The sequence below is a fragment of the Pelodiscus sinensis genome, chromosome 14 (assembly GCF_052426305.1).
Source record: "Pelodiscus sinensis isolate ZL-2025 chromosome 14, ASM5242630v1, whole genome shotgun sequence".
NCBI classification, from domain to species: Eukaryota; Metazoa; Chordata; order Testudines; family Trionychidae; genus Pelodiscus; species Pelodiscus sinensis.
The window spans coordinates 26734513-26752529 of record NC_143065.1 but is presented as its reverse complement, the minus strand read 5'-3'; the positions used below and the strand labels follow the sequence as shown (position 1 = coordinate 26752529).

General features: G+C 44.9%; 1 protein-coding gene across 2 annotated transcripts in view; it reads left to right on the top strand.

Annotated features, from left to right (window-relative positions):
* The window catches only part of HDGFL3 (HDGF like 3), a 72181-nt gene that overhangs the window by 46190 nt on the left and 7974 nt on the right, over positions 1–18017 (top strand). For both annotated transcript variants that reach the window (XM_006139246.5, XM_075897140.2), the window contains exons 2-5: positions 7664–7740; positions 13351–13489; positions 14871–15029; positions 17023–17166. In XM_006139246.5, the coding sequence (XP_006139308.1) occupies positions 7664–7740; positions 13351–13489; positions 14871–15029; positions 17023–17166 (519 nt within the window). The remainder of the gene's footprint in view (positions 1–7663; positions 7741–13350; positions 13490–14870; positions 15030–17022; positions 17167–18017) is intronic.

The following is an 18017-nucleotide window of genomic DNA, read 5'->3' as shown; positions in this document are numbered from 1 at the left end:
CGGGGCTGCAGAAATCTCTACAAGAAGGCCCTGGGTCACTTTGGCTGTGTCAATGCCATTGAATTCTCCAACAATGGAGGCCAGTAGCTGGTCTAAGGTAAAAGAAACACCCCCCCCCCAAGTTTTTGCCAGCCTCACTCCCCCAGCATCTTGCCTCTCTCCCCTATACTCACCTAGGGAAGGGGAGATTGTGGTGGCATTTCCAGCCTCCCACCTCCTACAAGGGACTGGTGCTCCCTAAGGAGAGATCTAAAATGGCTGACAGGTTTGCATCCCATTTTTATTTTATTGGGGGCATTGGGAGAGGCACAAATCCCCAGTAAAGTTGGCAGGAAAATATGTGGCATGGGCAGGGGGGTGGTCCGGGAGGGGGGTGTAAATGTGCTTTATTGCTCAGTGAAGGCATTGGGAGCCAACTGGGCTGAAATTGTCAGAGCCCAGTGATGTGCCCACAAGCAGCCGGGGCCGGGGTGAGTGGGGGTGGTGCTGTGGAGCTGGTCACTGAGTTGGGAATAGAGTGGGTCTGGTGAGCTGCTGGAGGGGTGGCACACGCTGTGGGAGCTGGGGGGGGGGGGCCTGCCCTGGATGAGGCCTTGCAGTGCAGGACCCTGCTGGGGTAGATGAATCTGAGAGGCTCAGGACGCTCCTGGGGCCCTTTTTAGGGGGAGGGGGCTGTTGGCTACAGTTTCCTGCCCCCCTGTTAGTGCCCATGCCCAGCGGCCAGGAGGCTGGGGAGCGGGCTGCCGCAGGTGCCTTCTCCCCTGCAGTATTTCAGCCTCTCCTCTTTGGTGCAGAAGGGCAGGAAGAAAACTCCAGGCTGGGACTTTGCTGGGAGCTGCATACATAGCTCTCCTGTGCTCCTTATAGCAACAGGCCTGGAAATTGATGGCCTATTCTGCCTCTCTCATCCCTACCCTGCTCTCATCCGTGGCCTCTTTCTTTCTCCATCTTCTTTCCTCCCTACCCTCCATCTTTTCCCCTTCAGCTCATCCTCCCTTTCCAGCTGGGTGATTTAGGCAGACCTTGGGAAAGTGTTTCCATGTAGCTAAGTGTATGAATGTATGATATGTGTGTAAGGGACTTTGCCTTTATATAGAGAGGTGCATGTATTCCCACCTGTGTTCATGCCTGTCCGGTTAAAATTTGTGGCCTAACTCTTTGACTTGTATTCCGTTTGCTTGGCTTGCACACACAAAAAGTAGTGACAGTGTGTGTATGCATTTCATAACAAGCTTTTAAAAATCAATGTTGTTGACTAGTAATTCCAATAGAGCCAATGTATCAGACATTTGTCTTTGCCTCTGTCTAGCTGTATCATAAACTGTTTGTTGCAGACTCTTTCTTTTTATGTGTATGTCCAGCACCTATCAGTGTGGAACCCTGATCTTAGTTGGGGTCTCTAGGCCCTAAACAATAATGGCAATATTAAATAATGAGGAATGTCAGGCTATGTCTAGACTGCAGGCTTCTTTCAGAAGAAGCCTTTCTGGAAGAGATCTCCTGGAAAACTTCTTTAGAAAGAGTGCGTCCACACAGCAAAAGCACGTCAAAAAAGCGATCTGCTTTTTCGAAAGATAGCGTCCATTGATTGGATGCTATCTCACATTTCAGTTGTAATTACTATGGACGGAGTGGCCACCAGGACACCTGTGCTTTTTCCTGGAGGTCTCTTCTTTCAAAAAAAAAACCCCTCTTCCCCATCTTTCGGAAAAATTTATCTTCCTCGTAGAAAGAGGTTTACCACTGTCGGAACAACCCCTGTGTTCTTTTGACTTTCTGTCGAAAGAATGCAATTGCAGTGTGGACGTTAAATGTAGTTTTTCCAGGAAAATGGCCATTTTCCAGAAAAACTCTGCAGCGTAGACATACCCTCAGTGTTAGTGTATGCTCAGATGTGTACACATGAATACATGTGTGTATCTGCATGTAGGTGGGGAATTTGTTTTGACAGATTTATTTATGTAGGTATTTGGATAGGTGTGCATTTCTGTGGTTTTGTTCTGTGGATTTGTATTTGGGTTTCAGGAATGGGCCTTTAGTGCACCCGTTGCAGCTGTGACAATGTGGTCTTAATTCCAAACATGAAATTATGATAACTTTAGTGAATAAGAAACATGTAGCTGGTTACAAAAAATGGGAAGAAGGCAGGGAAAAATCATGAAAACCTTTGTGAAATTTCTTTTTTTTTTAAATTGCCCCTTCTGACTCTTGTTTCTAGCTCTAGTGTCCTGGAACAAATCAAACCTTAACTTAGCATAACACCTCTATCAGAATAATAATATGCCTGTTTGGGCCTTGCAATGAAAACGAGCATGTGAGACAGGTTGAAGGAAAGTAAGCGATAGAAGGAAGGGAGATGGAGTAAGCAGGGGCTGAGCTTTGAGAAGGGGTGGGATAGGGCAGGGCCTCAGAGAAGGGACAGGGAAGTGGGTGGGGGCAAGAGTGTTCAGTTTTCTGGAATTAGAAAGTTGGCAGTTCTACTGGGGCCATCACATGCAAGGGAACAGAGCTGGGGTGGGGGAGAGAGAGCAACTGCCCGGTGATTTAAAATGGCCCGGGGCTCCTGGCCACCACTGCTGTTGCCATTATATCACTGCCAGAGCCCCAAGCTGCATGCTCCTGGCAATCCTGAAGGCCTGGATGGGGAAGGCTAGCCCCCAGCTCTGCCTCTTCTGCCTGAGGCCTGCCCTTTTCCAGGCCTGGCAAAGTCTGTCCTCAGCCCTACAAGGGAATAATTGCTTCCTTCCTAGTGGGTAGAGCACACTGCATCTCTCCCATGTGCGAGAAGCAGCACTAAGCGGGTTTGGGCTTCTCTGACGCAGAGTCTCACCTGTGCCTCTCCTAAGATTATGCATGTTGGCACTACCCCCAAACAGGGCTGTGGATTAAAAGCCACCGTATATTCCATAGAGTCAGTATCACATTCTCCAAACAGTCTCCTTAGTTGCAGTGAAGCTACTTGGGGGTTAAGTGCTGCAGAATCCAGCCTTCAGGAGACAGTTGGGAGTACTACATGAGGAGTATGTTGTGCAGTGGCACTAAGAGCCACAAGGCTGGGCCCTTCTTGAGGTTGCTTATAAACTAAAAGGATTTGTGTATGAAAAATTACATTATTCTTTGCATGTTTTTGCAGTTTCTGATCAACTGCACCTTGTGTTCCTTCTCCACAGCCCACCAACTTCAGGTTTTCAGATCCCACCCGTCGCCTCTCCTCTATGTAGAAATTTGTGTTTCACACCCTCCTCACCAGGGATTTTAAGGTTGCCCTGCTTCCTAATTGGCATTGTGATCTCACAAGCGAGCCAGGCTCCCCACAACATCAACCTGAGGCTCTGGTAGATGTTAGTCCTTCAAACCCCACAGTGATGTTTTCCTTTTTGTTTACAAGTTCATCCATCTTTGCTTCAGAACAAGGGCTGGGCAGACCAGTCATTACTTCACACAGCTTGGGTCTCTGCTCTTCTTCTTTGTTAATCATCAGACAGTGACCCTTTCCTGAGGGTGTAGCATCAAATGGTTAGTTTTTGGAAGTAACCTTTCCCTATGAATTTCCCAGGAAATCCATTTAAAACTTACTGTCCCAAAACTCCATATTGGTTTGGCACATTCTCAGTACTGTGAAAACAGAAGTTACATACAATCTGAGCCCACAATAATACATACATAGAATATAATAAGGCATTTCAAGGATATGGCAGGAAATTGAGCTGTTACTCATGTTTGTTGGCCTTAGCAACATGCTTTACTAAAATCCCTGTGTCAACTAATGATGTGGGGAGTATGTGTTCGCCTCACAGGCCTGCACTTCAAAGACTGCACTTAATTACCACAAATCTAGTAAAGGGGCTCTAAAGCTGGGGCATTCGGCTAGCAAACGAAAGCTGTGAACCACTGCTGTGCTGAGCTTGTTTGGTAAGAACACAATTGTTATTCATTAAGCGGAAGAAAGCAACGGAAGTAAAGGAGAGGAAAACAGGACATCTGAAACCACCTGCTTTATTTTAGCAGTAATTGAAATACATGTTTATGATGTGGTCGATGCACAGATCAGATTCACACACACTGCAGCTTAGCTCCAGCTGGAGCAAGAGCTTTAGAAAAAACCTAACACCTCCCATTTGATTGCTGGTTATAGCAGGCCCTTTAAAATCTGTTTGTTTCCTTCCAGAAACAAAATGAAACGGCAGTGAGGCTGTGTAGTAGACAGATGCTTCAGTCATTAGCTATGTTTCTCTGACTACAGCATGCTGTCTTAGTGTGAGTGCATTTATCTCTTTTGTTCCTGGTTTGAGCCATTCAGGACTTTCCCCCTCACTTTGATCTTGCTGACTGTGAGGGAAATATCAGATCCAAATCTTAGTGGATTTAACCAAAACATCATGCAGGGTGGTGGTAATTTGGAGCTGGAGGCTAGTAGCATGGCTGCTGTCCTTTTAGGTATCCCTTTGTGTAAAATGGTGGTAGTTTTCAGAGCACTGAGATTACTCAGGCTGTGTCTGCACAGCAGCATTATTTCAGAATAACATGGCCCGCATCTGCACAGCAAGGAGTCTTACTCCGACTCCTGTAACCCTCCTTTTATGGGGAGTAAGGGAAGTTGGAGGAAAAGTGCTCTAACTCGGACTTCCTGCTGTGTAGACAGCTCCAAAAGCCAGAATAAGCTCTTTCGACTTAAACTACGCAATTGACGTAGCTCAAGTTGTGTAGCTTATTTTGGCTTTAGCCCTGCTGTGTAGATGTACCCTTAGTCAAATAATAGGCATCTACAACTTCAGTAGTCAATTGAAAGGGGCCTGACATGTTCCTGTTTAGTATGTAAGGTAAGGCACGTTTATTCCTAATAGTCTCACATGTGCAGTCTGCACAGAGTCTTATAAAACAGAGAAAAATAACAGCAAACCTTCTGTGTTACTAAGGGTCGAGTTCTGTTTCCCCTAAACTCATGGGAGGTTTTGCCTTTGAGTTCAATAGTAACAGGATGGGGTCCTGATGGCACTAAGGACATGCCTATACTGTGATAAAAGACCCATGGAATGACCACAGCTGAGGTGGGTCACAGGGTTCCTGCTGTCTGACTAGAAAATTTCAGTGTAGATGTTCAGGTTTGGTCCAGAGCCTGGGCTTTGAGACCTTCCCCCTTGCATGGCTCCAACCCAAGCTTAAACATCTACCCTGCAATTTTGGAGCCCTGAAACCTCATACCTGCAAATCCATCCAGGCTCTGAAACTTGGTGCCATGTGTGTTTTATTGTAGTGTAGACATAGCTTTAAAGGCTGATTCTACCCCCATGCAGTATCGTTGCAGGAGGAGTAATGGTAGTTCGAATTAGGAGCTTTAATTCGAACTACCTAGCCCATGCCGTGTGTAGCCACAGGCAGGGAGTCCAAACTACTGAGCATTTAAAAATGGTGGTCCTGGGAACATGCAAATAAAGCCTGGAATATTTTAATCCCAGGCTTCATTTGCAAGTTCGAATGACTACATTAGCCACCCTAGTTCGAACTAGGGTGGCAGTGTAGACATACCCTGAGAGACGTAACTCTGTAGAGTTTAGATCGCAGCCCTGTCAGAGAAGGTACGAAGCGTCTGGTAACAACACTTCGCAACACAATGGGAGGTTAGAGTGTGATGCAGTGGGAACTCTAAAAGTCCATCCTGGGGCTGTGCAGTGCAGATTTATGTTAAAAACTTTCAGAAAGGTTGTGGTGTTCAGTGAAAAGCTTGTTGATGACTTCCTAGGATGACACAAAGGCAGTGGGGTGGACAGTCAATGGATGGAGGGACTGAGGAATAGAGAACAGGTGACAGTAAGACAAAGAACTTCACACCTCCCTGTGCCATACCTCTTCGGTGCTGCTCACAGCAAGCAACAGAGGCTGCCAGGGAATGTGACAAGTGCTTTGACTGCACTGCAAACAATGCTCAGGAGAGGGCCCTTACTCCTTCACAGTCCAGAATATCATCTCATATAACACCCCAGCCCAGAGTCCCAGGGTCACGTGAATTTCCTTCCTTTGGACTCTGTGTAAGAAATGTTCCTTCTGATCAGCAGTCCACACTAAGCATCTCTTCATTCCCCTGTATTACTGACGATTTGCAGTTGTTGGTTTTATTCTGAGAGACTAAACACTCCACAGGTACTGTATTCTGTACACCGCATCCATCTCCAATGCAGTCCCTGGCTGAACTTCAGATTCCATATGGAGGTGTGGCTTGTAGAGACTGCCACTGCAATCCTTTTAGCAGTGTTGTCTGGCCCATTCTGAACCTAATTTCTCTCCCATTCATACTGAAGATGAAGATGACTGCAGTATGACCCAGGCCTGCAAATTGGGTTCATCCCCCAGATTCCTGCTAAATTGTCATTGTAGACCTTGTTAGTGTGAAGTTTTAGATGCTTCCAGCTTTAAGTAGCATAATATTGGTTGCTATCTGAAAGCCATGGAAACCCTTGCTACTAATGTGCATTTGTAAGTGAGTGGCAGGGTCTGAATGTTTCCTTTTCCATTACTTTCCTGCAGCTATTCTGGTACCTGTATTTAAAATAGGAATTAACTGGGAAATAATCTGACTGGCAGGCCCTCATTTCACACAATGAATTTCAGTGAAACTAGGGCTCAGGTAACATCCTGAACAATCTTCCCTCCATCTGTTTCTGAATGCACAGACTAGCTTGTGAAGTTGTTCCTGTCTGTGTCCTTACAGAGTTCAGCTAAGGACGTGCTGCTAGTCTGAACCCTCAGTTACTCTTTACTCTTCATTTATAGAATTTTAAATAAGATCCTTAACACTTACATTAGCACAGATAAAATTGTGCAGAAGTTTTCATGACATGCCAGCTCATCAGTTGATATAACGTGACACCACTGGGCTAAAGTCAGTGAACCGAGGCTGATTTAGACCAGCTGAGGATTTGGCCTTAAGATCTGTACTGAAGGTTCTTGCCTTCTATCTACATGGTGACCTGTGACATGATCTTGATGGTCTTTGTCCCGTTCTTGGGAGATAAGTGCACACATCACAAAAACCCACCCCACAAGGGATACTCCTCTGTAGCCTTGACAGTAGCCTCAGCAGAGACAAAGGGACCAAATTGTCATGGAGATCATAGAATCACAAAATCATAGACTATTAGAACTGGAAGGGACCTCGAGAGGACATCAAGTCCAGTCCCCTACCTTCACAGCAGGACTAAGCACCATCTGGAGATGAAGTTATTGTTCTCAGTGCAGGTGAACAGGAGAAGTTAGTCTGTCTCTCATCTGTAAAATGGGGATAATGGTGCTTCTCTAACTAGCAGGTATCATGGGGATAGAAACATGAAAGATTGTGAGGCTCTCAGATACTGTGGTTATGAAGGGCATATAAATACCACATATAGATATGTAGGCAGTGCGTGGTGGTAGAAGGTTGCCCTATGGCTGCTTCCTGTGTACCTGTTCTGTGACTAAATAGAGGAATTAACTCTTCAAATTCGCTGATGCGGTGCTTCGCAAACACCAACACCTGCCATAACATATAAACTAATTAAAATAAGCTCCAGGCACAGAATGGGACCTCTGAGAAGTTGTGAAACCTCCTATCACACCGTTGTGTTTTTTCTGGCTTCTGAGATTGGATGGAATGTGATAGAACGATCCTGTGTCCCTTTCTATCCCACAGATTGATGAACTCCCCGAGGGAGCTGTGAAGCCTCCAGCAAATAAGTACCCTATCTTCTTTTTTGGGACTCATGAAACGTAAGTGAATGAACCTGGTAGTTTCTTTTGAATTGTGTGGCCTGAATCTCCTTTTACTCAAATTATTCTTATTCCTGTGTCTCTCAGAGTAGGTCTCGACAGAAACCAGTGTGACATTAGAACTAGATATTATGAGCCTGAATCTGACTCTGGGAGTGTAAAGAAGCCTTAACATGAGTGTAATTGTGAATACCACTGTTTAGTACCAAAATGGTGCACTGGGGCTAGTGTGTCAATGGTATATAGGCCCCATGTTTCTTCCATGTACATATTTTGAAATGACAATGTAAATGGATCACCAGGAGCAAGATTTATGAGAAAAGTGCATTGTACTTGAAGTAACCATAATGAATGTATTATATTCAAGCACCTTTTTGGGCCCAGTCTGATCCCATTGACTTCACAGGGGTCAGAATTTGTTCCTTCAGTAATCAAGAGGGGTTTAGAAAATGTCTGTCTGTTTTTCAATTGAAACTTGAGTGCATCTAATTTGTACATTGGGGGAGTAACTGACTCAAAGCCAGTGAAAAAGCAGAGATTTTCTGGTGATCATGGACCAGATTTAAAAAAAATATTTAAGTGCCTTATGACATTTTCAAAAGCCTGTCAGAACCTAAAACCCATTCAAAGTAATGGGAACGTAGGAACCAAGATGCATTTGAAAATCCTATGAGCTACCAAAATACTTTTAATAATCTGGTCCTGTAAACTCGTATTTATACATAAACATAGAATAGGACAGAGTGAGAAGATTGGGGGTAGGCAAATGGAAGAAGAGCCAAGATGAATCAGGAGTTTCACATTATTTCCACTTAGCATTTAAAATAAATATTCTTCTGTGTTGTGCAGTGGAGGAGGATGGAGCAGCAGGAATGGTAGAAGGACCAGTATGGGTAGAACCATGGCAGAGGAGGGGGAGAAACAAGTGGGAGTAAAGAGTCTCAAAATAATTAATTACCACATTTTAGAATTAGAATAATTTTAATTAGACATTGCTTACAGTTAATTCTGCAGTGGCTTAATTTGGGGTTAATGAACTTGTTTGCCTCAAGAGTTATTATTAGCCTGTGATCTGGTTTTTACCTCAGGAACAAAAACAAACTGTGCAGTTATCTCCATATTTTACAAAGAATAATTAGTAATAAACAGCAATGTGCATCTCTTTAGCTCTTTATGGCAGAGCAATGAAAACTATCCTCTTCCACCAAGGACAATGCAAAGATATCAAACCCAAGTTGGGATTATTTTTGTTTTTTTACTGTCTCTGTAAAAACTGACCTAAAATTTCCATATGTTGTGGGTGTGTCAGCTGACGGTCAGGGCAGTGTGTGCGTGTGTGTTACACCCAAGTCTTCAACTGCTGAGACACAAAGTCTCGTTGCAGTGGGCAGCCTAGGAGGCTGGAGGGCGCCCCGAAAAATAGTTTAACGTCTGTGACTTTACTGCTAGGACCGGGGTCCCGTCGCAGAGGACAGCCAACAGGCTCTCAGACGCCCCGAGTTTATAGGAAGAGCTTATTACACCTTAGATTTCAGCTGCTAGAATTCGTAATTCCTTCGCAGCGGGCAGCCTTGGGGAAAGACTGAAAGGTGCCCCAGTGGATTCTGCCACCTGGGTGTGACACAAATCCAAACGCCCAAGCTCTCCCTATATCTGTCCCTAATGACCGGCTGAAGTTCTTTTAAATTGTGCTTGGTTCTGTTACAGCAACTGAAGGAGTCAGGTTAAAACTTAAACAGTTACAGGTTTATTGAGGAAGCTTATAAATCATATGGTTGCAATGGCTATTGTTCTATTTCTTAACTGCTAGCAAAATATAGATCTTAAAAATGGTTACAAAGAAGATAAAGATAGAAAAATAGAAATAATGGTACCAAGTAACAGCTTACTCTTTCTATGTGTACACTTAAGACAGAGGACCACATCCAGGTACAATTTTTACCCCCTTCTGTGCCTCTCGACTCCAGCATGTCAGGCCAGGGCTGGTCCCTCAATTCCTAGGAAAGACGAAAATACGAGGTGGGCGTCCCCATAGAACCTCGGGAGGTCAAACACCTAACCCGACCAGCAGGTAGAGGGTAGAATGACACTCAAAGTGAGTGTGTGCTGGACCCATCTTTTATACCCATTTTGGGTCACGTATTTCTCTTTCTTATCTGTGATGCCAAATAGTGCTGGTCTGCCTTTTGTGAGACCAGTTCTTACAAGGGAGTTGTGAACTTAATTTACACTTGTAAGAGATAACTAAATTGGAATTACTGGGGGATTCTTTTCTCAGTGGGAAATTCCTCTCCCAGGGACTGTATGTGTGTTCGAATCAACATGGGTGCCAGACGGGGCAGTTCTCGCAGCCTCGAGGCCAGCTTATTGACTTAATCACTCTCTCTCTCCACATATCTGTTTTTTCAGCTTCTCAGGATCAGATGAGCCAGCATAGACTATGCTGATTTTACTGCTCCTTCTCTGCCCTGCATGCTTCAGAGAGGCAAATAAGATGGATGATATGGGGGGTTGGTCTGTCTGGCTACAGGGTGATATAAAGTCAGGTGTCTCATGGTGTGATCCTCTTTAATTGTTCTCTCTGTAGCTTTGTTTGGAACCCTTGGTCATGTCTCTGTAACAACAAAATTAGGGAATACTTCATTAGGGTATGTCTACACTACCACCCTAGTTCGAACTAGGGTGGTTAATGTAGGCAACCAAAGTTGCAAATGAAGCCTGGGATTTTAATTTCCCGGGCTTCATTTGCATCTTGCCGGGCGCCGCCATTTTTAAATGTCCGCTAGTTCGGACTCCGTGCCCGCGGCTACACGCGGCACGGACTAGGTAGTTCGGATTAGGCTTCCTATTCCGAACTACCGTTACTCCTCGTGGAACGAGGTGTACCTTTAGTTCGGAATAGGAAGCCTAATCCGAACTACCTAGTCCGTGCCGTGTGTAGCCGCGGGCACGGAGTCCGAACTAGCGGACATTTAAAAATGGCGGCGCCCGGCAAGATGCAAATGAAGCCCGGGAAATTCAAATCCCGGGCTTCATTTGCAACTTCGGTTGCCTACATAAACCACCCTAGTTCGAACTAGGGTGGTAGTGTAGACATACCCTTAGAGATAGAGGAAAGGGGTTCTTTACTTTCCTGTCACCTTTATCATCGGTCTGTTGGGAGATCACTATTTAGCTTTTAAGTACATTTACATTCTCCACCAGACATGAAATAAATTTCTTATAGGTACTGCTGTATTGCTACCCCTCACCTTGTGAGGGGGGGGTCAGCCCAGGAGGGGGTGGGGATGGGTTTCAATAGGACAGTAACTGTAAGGAATATAAGTGTAGGATGAAATGCAGGAGGCTCAGGGAAGGGGTGTTGGGGATTGCAGGAATCAGGGCAGGGCTTGGGAGGTGGGAGGTCTCAGGGTGGGGGTACAGGAGTCAAGGCAGGGGTGAGGGGTAATGGGGCTCAGCACAAGTGTGGAGGGCTGCAGGAGTCAGGTCAGGAAGTTGTGGGGCTGGGGTGGGGGACTCAGGGCAGGGGGTGGGGATGTGTAGGGGGAGCTCGGGATGGGTGTGTGATGACCAGGCTTGCCTGGCCACCAGATCTGCAGAGCTGGCTAGGGCAGCAGAGACTGCATTGTCCATCCACCCAATCACTGGGGGTGGAGCCTTGATGTGCCGTGGCCACGTTGCCCATGGTCCCCAGCCAGCCAGTCTTTCATCAGTGCGCTGCAATGGGGCACTCCAGCTTATTTGCACCTTTATTCTCCACATTATTATTAAGTTTGGATTTCTCAGCAGCCACATCAGATTCAGGTGCCCTTGTGCTAACTGTTTCTCAGATACGCAGTAAGAGCAACTCCTTGCCCCAAAGAGCTTACAATTTAAGGCCTCAGTACTGCAGTTGTCTCCCTGCTCTCTGTCCCCTCATGGATAAAGGCACAACTCATGAATAAAGTTACTCTCCCATGTAAGTGACAACAGGATCAAGGGCCTAATTTAACTGAAGCGGCACAAGTGGGAAGAAGAATGGTCCAATGGTCAAGGTGCTAGCATGGTGTGATGAAGATCCTTATTTAATTCCTTGCTCTGTCACAGATCCCTCGGTCACCTTAGGCAAGTCTTTTAGTGTCTCCCTGCCTCAGTTTCGCATCTGTGAAATGGGGATATTAACACTGCCTTATCTCACAAGTTATTGTGCGGGTAAAGATTGTGGAGCTTTGAGACTCTGCCATGACGAGGGCCATAAAAGTGCCCAAGTTAGTTACCAAAGGAAGGAAAAGAATTACAGTAAAAGATAAAGTGGTTATGTAGCTATGAGCTTATTTTGGTGGGGGCAGGAGGCTGTCTAATGGGAGTGAAGTGGATTTTTTTCCCTCCGTCATTCTTAATACAAATTATGACTGGCTATGGAATTGTAAAAATACGAGTCTCCAAGAAATGGTGAAGAAGAAATGATTTTTTTTAGGTTTTATGTATAACATTATGGCATAGTTTCCAAAGTTTGTGCATGCCAGGAAGCACATAGAATGTGAGTAGGATTTTTTAATCGTGATAGCTATGCTTTTTGGAAGTAAATTTTTGCTAATTTTATTTCTTCCCCTCTGCATTTTGGGGACTGGTTGACCTGAACAGAGCTGCTTTATAAAGGGGGATAGTGCTAAGTCTCTTAGCTATGATGCCTACAAAATCACTTGGCAACAGTTAGGCACCTGGGTTGCTGATAGCACTGCTAGATGCTGAGCAATAGCATCCCCTTGTTTCCTAGTATCCTCAGTCAGGATTCCCTCTAAGCTGCATGGTAGCATGGCCCTGCACCTGCTTAAGGAGCCTTGCTGAGCTAGGAGCTCAGGGCTCTGCACATGGAGCTGCCTGACTCGGGGAGGGGCTCTTCTCCTACTGGCTGGGAGAGACTTGCTGCTCTGTCCTTAGCAGTGAGCTGCTGCTGTCTCTGAGGGAGAAGTGCCCCTTCCCCAGCCAAGAAGCTCCATGGGTGGAGCCCTGAGCCCCTGGCTGGGCAAGACTTCTTAAGCAGGTGCAGGGCCATGCTGCCCGTGCAGCTTAGAGGGAACCCTGATGGGGGATACCAGGAACCTTATCCCCCATCTGTCTGTCTCAGCCTGTTGTCTCTTGTCTTATACTTAATTATAAGTGTTTGTGGTCAGGAACCATCTTTTTTGTTCGTGTTTGTACTGCACCTAGCACAATGGGCTCCTGAGGCAATAATAATAAATCCCATACCCATTATTGCCACATAACAAAGGGGTAGATTTTTGCTCTTGGGTTCTAGCAATTCTCCGTACACTTCAATTTTTATACAGTATTATTTTTAGACCTTTCCCAATTTGCAGAATTCTCAGAAGTGATTAATATAATACATGAGACTAAGTAATAATTGTCTTCAGAGCTTCACAGCATGATTTTGTAACCTCAAAAGTTGGGGTCCTAACTGAGGCTGTAAAATCTATGAACTCAGATTCACAGCGCTACCACAAAATCAGCCAGTGTGTAATGTTGTAATGCGATGAACAAAAGAACAGGCACCATATTGTCAATATATGCTTAATTTGCAGGGGAAAAATCCTAAAAATATTTTTGAATGTCACTTTTGTCAAAATGCAGTGCATTCCTGGGGCCCAAAGACCTCTTCCCTTACAAAGAATATAAAGATAAGTTTGGGAAGTCGAACAAACGAAAAGGATTTAATGAAGGACTGTGGGAAATAGAAAATAACCCTGGAGTCAAGTTTACTGGATACCAGGTAAATGAAAACTTCTCTTTTGTTCCTCCTTATTTTTACATATATTCCTTTTGAGGGTATCTTATCTGTGTAATTACTGTATCGCTGATGCTAGGAGGCCCTGGTTTGGGCGGGATTGACGGGTTTCTGAATTGGTAATGAGAATGTAATTGCATAACATAAAGATCAGCACAGTCCTGTCCTCTGTGACAAATGGGATCTTAATTGTACAGCGCAGCCCCTCGGTCTGTGCAGTTCTCTTGAAAATTCAGCAGGTTTAGACAAATTAAAAAATGGAGGCTACTTCTTGAATTCAATGTAAACATGAATATTTGGTGCCCAGTTCCTTTGCTGTTTATTTTTATAGCAGTGTGCTGCCCTCTGACTTGACACTGTCAATGGGCTAAAGATTTTTGCATTGGCAATGCAGAACAACAATAGAAATTGGAGGGGAGGAGGCAGAGCAGGAGGCTTTGACAGGGACAGTAACTTCAATTTAAGAGTTGTCCCTATCGGGTCAGGAACAGAATCAGTCAGGCAGAGAGGAACAGTCAAGGAGGTATAGAAGTCCAGAATATCTTATATGGTCCTTCAAGAGCATAAGCCACCTCCAAAAGATGGAGGACAGCTGTTATCCATTGAGTACTTCAAAGTACCGTGTATGAAGATGATCTGTATGTAGGGGTTAGGGAGCTTGTTGACTGCAGGAGGAGAAGAGCCTGAGGCAACGTTGCCACATGCCAGGCCAGAGATCAGTCTTCTGGACCCGCTAAATCAAACGCTGAGGGCGGACCCAGTCAGCATGGTACTCCTGACAGTCGTGAGGAGTAAGGGAAGCCAACAGAAGCATTTGTTCCCATCGGCCTCCCTCTGTGAAGATGGTTCCAACCTTGGCTTAAAGTAAGCTGACTTCAGCGACATATTTTACACAGCTGGAATTGCATACCTTAACCTGACCTTCCGGGACCTAAATTCTTCATCTGCTAGTCAAATCTGAAACTTCCCTCCTGGTAGATGTTGGTTTTGGGGGCCACACTTTTTACTGATTAGGTCACTCTTCCATTCAGTCAAGATCTCTGAGTTTGCACTGCATGACACAAACCTGGAAAATGACAGATTCTATTGAACAGAGTCATTAGTTCTTCACTGTGCAGATTGCTGTCACCAGCACTTCTTGTTTCTCTGTAAACCTTTCTGAGTACGGCATCTCAGAATGTGCATCTGAGAACTATTTTCAAGTGGCTACTGATGAAATTGCCTCTGCCAGCCTTCTGTTTTGATGGTTAGTAGATCAGGCTAATTTGTTCATGAATAAAATGATTAACTGTGCAGTATGAGACATGGCAAAAATTAATTATTTGGGGGAAATTTTGGTTGATATTTATTCTTTATTATTTCAAAGGCAATTCAGCAACAGAGCTCATCAGAAACTGAGGGAGAAGGAGGAAATACGGCTGACGCGAGCAGCGAGGAGGAAGGTGATCGGGTAGAAGAGGATGGAAAAGGCAAAAGAAAGAATGAAAAAGCCGGCTCAAAACGAAAAAAATCCTACACTTCAAAGGTTATCCAGGAGCTTTTCCATTGTCACTGATGTGCATTGTAATGGCAGCTTAGCTCTGTTTTGTGCAGCATCTAGATTCCTATTCCAAAATAGTGGGGTTTATTGAACTAGGGAGGCAAGCTTGTCTAGAGGTTAGGGCTTTAACTTGAAATATGGGAGACCTGGTTTCAATTTCCTGCTCTGCCACAGACTTCCTGTATGACTTTGGGCAAGACACTTGGTCTCTCTGCATCTCACTTCCCTCTCTGTAAAATGGGGTTAAAGGCATTTCCCTACCTCACAGGAGTGTTGGGAGGATAAGTGCATTAAAGCTTGCCAGGGACTCAGGCACTGTGATAATGGAAGCTGCATAGGTACTTGAGATCCTATTATTCGTTTCCTATTTCTGCCTGTCTATCAGTGCAGTGGCACTGGTGTTTTATTCAGCAGTCCAAATCTTCAGCTGGTTTAAATCAGCACAGCTTGAGGGGTGGAGAGGGTAACAGAGCAATACTAATTTATACCCGCTATGGATCTGCCCCAACATATTATCACGGATCGTCATTTTATGAGGTCAGAGACACTGGTGGTGGTGAAGGGAAGGTGGATAGTTGGCAGCTGTGTAATGGGTATTTCAAGCATTGGCAGCTGAGTTGGGCCCCAGACAGCTTGGGGTGGTGAGACAAGCACATTTACATAAAGATAAAAGATGAATGAAACATTTGACAAGGTCAGCATTTGAATTGTCATCTGGTTTTCAGACTTCACACTGCATGGGTTGAATGAAGCAGCTTGCCTCTCTCTGAGTTCTTGTTTTAAGCTGCCTGCAAACTCTCTTTGATTTACCCTCAGTTCACATTTCAAGGACTAGAAAGATAGGGCCATATCAGGCCGGGGGTTTTAAGAAGAGCTCCCAAGGAGTTGAAAATTGGTAGCACAATATGGCCCATATTCTTCTTTTAATGAAATCTTGGCTTCTGGAGCATGACTCTGCAACAAGGGGTGACATCTGTGACTGTACAATTGTGGAATACATGGGCACTGATCACAGTTGCATGTGTGATGAAACTGCCAGAAGAGTCATGCTTTGATTAATGTGCTCCCAAGAACTGCTCAAGATGGCTTTGCTTTTCTTTTTTTTAATTTTTAACCTGGTTTAATCATAAGCCTTAGCTGAAGCCCTCTGAAATCAAGGGAAAGAATCCCGTGTAGGAATTAGTGCTTGATTTACTTTGTCTTACTAATCTGGCCTGTTACAATATCATTGAAAAATATGCCATTAATTAATTTTTTTGGAGAACTAGTTTTAGATTTGCTGAGCGTTGCATTAGATATGAGCTGGGGCCTGAACAAAGGCCCTAGATCTCAACGCTCCAGAACTTGTCGGTTTACAAAAAAATACTTTAAAAGATTTTTTTTTTCCCTCTGTGTGTTTCACATTAGAAATTTAGGTCTTATCGACCACTTTTTTCTGAAAGACTCTGGATGAATGGAGAATAGTAGGATGGTGGCTTAAAGCCACAATCTATCCCTTTGTTCTGGAGAATTGCATAACATAAAGGAAGAGAAAAGATGTCTTGGTTCCATGTGGCTTTAATGTTAATATATCAAAACTGAAAGCACTAAGAAAGAATGGAAAACAGCTCTGCCAGTTTTGCTCTCGATTTGCATCTCTGTGTGCAATCAAAACTTTTGTCATTCTGGCACCAACATTTCATTCACTAACCAAACCTACAGATGACCTTTCTGTTACCTTATCTACCTCTGATTAGATATCCACATATATCCGTTGTTACTTACTTTCTCCTCTTGTTTCGTCAGTTGCTGTAACTCTGAATATTGAAACCAAAATATGTTTTCCATCCCCATTGACTGTATCTAGGAAGAGCGTCAAATGGGCCTATGAGCTAGAACAAGAAGAATGGAATCGCACGTGCATTAGGATACACAAGCTACATCTTTCTCGCTCTGAAGTTTGGTTTTTGTTTGTTAACTGTGTTGTTGATCTGTTTAGAAATCCTCCAAGCAGTCACGGAAATCTCCCGGAGATGAAGATGATAAGGACTGCAAAGAGGAAGAAAATAAGAGCGGCTCTGATGCTGGAGACGCAGGCAATGACACAAGAAACACTTCAGATTTGCAGAAAACCAGTGAAGGGGTAATCTTCCGTTCCATTCCCTTTGTGTGCCGTTTGTTATCACAGACCCTCAAACTCATCGGTGAAGGGCATCTTGTGCAGAGGTCTATACACTACCTAAGTCCTGCTCAACTCCTGCTTTGAGGGTGCAAGTGGTGTTGGCCTTACACAGGGATGAATGTCACCCTTTATGAGTGAGCGAGCCGTAGTAAACACTGTGGGCATGGTTTTTCCTCTCACCGACACCATCATAAAACAGGAGTAGTGCCACTGAAGTCAGTGAAGTTGCACTGATGCAAAACTGACATGAGACCAGAATCAGGGCCTGTGCACTGTGGCTTGCTGCATGCAGTGGGCCTGCTCATTCTCCCGCATGATTCACACTTACAATATTCTTCCAGATTCTTTGGAGCTGCTTCTGATTGACACAGACGGCAAGTCAGAGGAGAATCAGGCTGTGCGTGTGCAGCTTTCTGGGCTGATCCTACTCTGAGTTTCACTGTGCTGAAGAGGGCATATAATGGCATCCTGCCCTAGAGCAGCATTTCTCAAAGTGTGGTTTGTGGTCCAGTACAGGTCCTTTGAAAAAAAAAATACTGGTTCTTAGCAAAATTATCGCACATGATCTTATTAATTTGTGTGATGGGGCAGCAGCACCCTGCACTACCGAGTGCAGTGGCATGGCCCTCTTGGTAGAGAGCCCACCGCTGCAGCGTCTCTGCCGGGCATGCTCCTGTGCGGCGCGGCTAGATCCGGTGGGCACTAGGATCCAAGGAGAAGGCCGATAAAGCGGCAGGGATTGGGGCCGGGGGGGGGGGGGGGGGGAACAACCCGCTGGACAAGTGGGGCCAGCGACACAATTTATTTGCAAA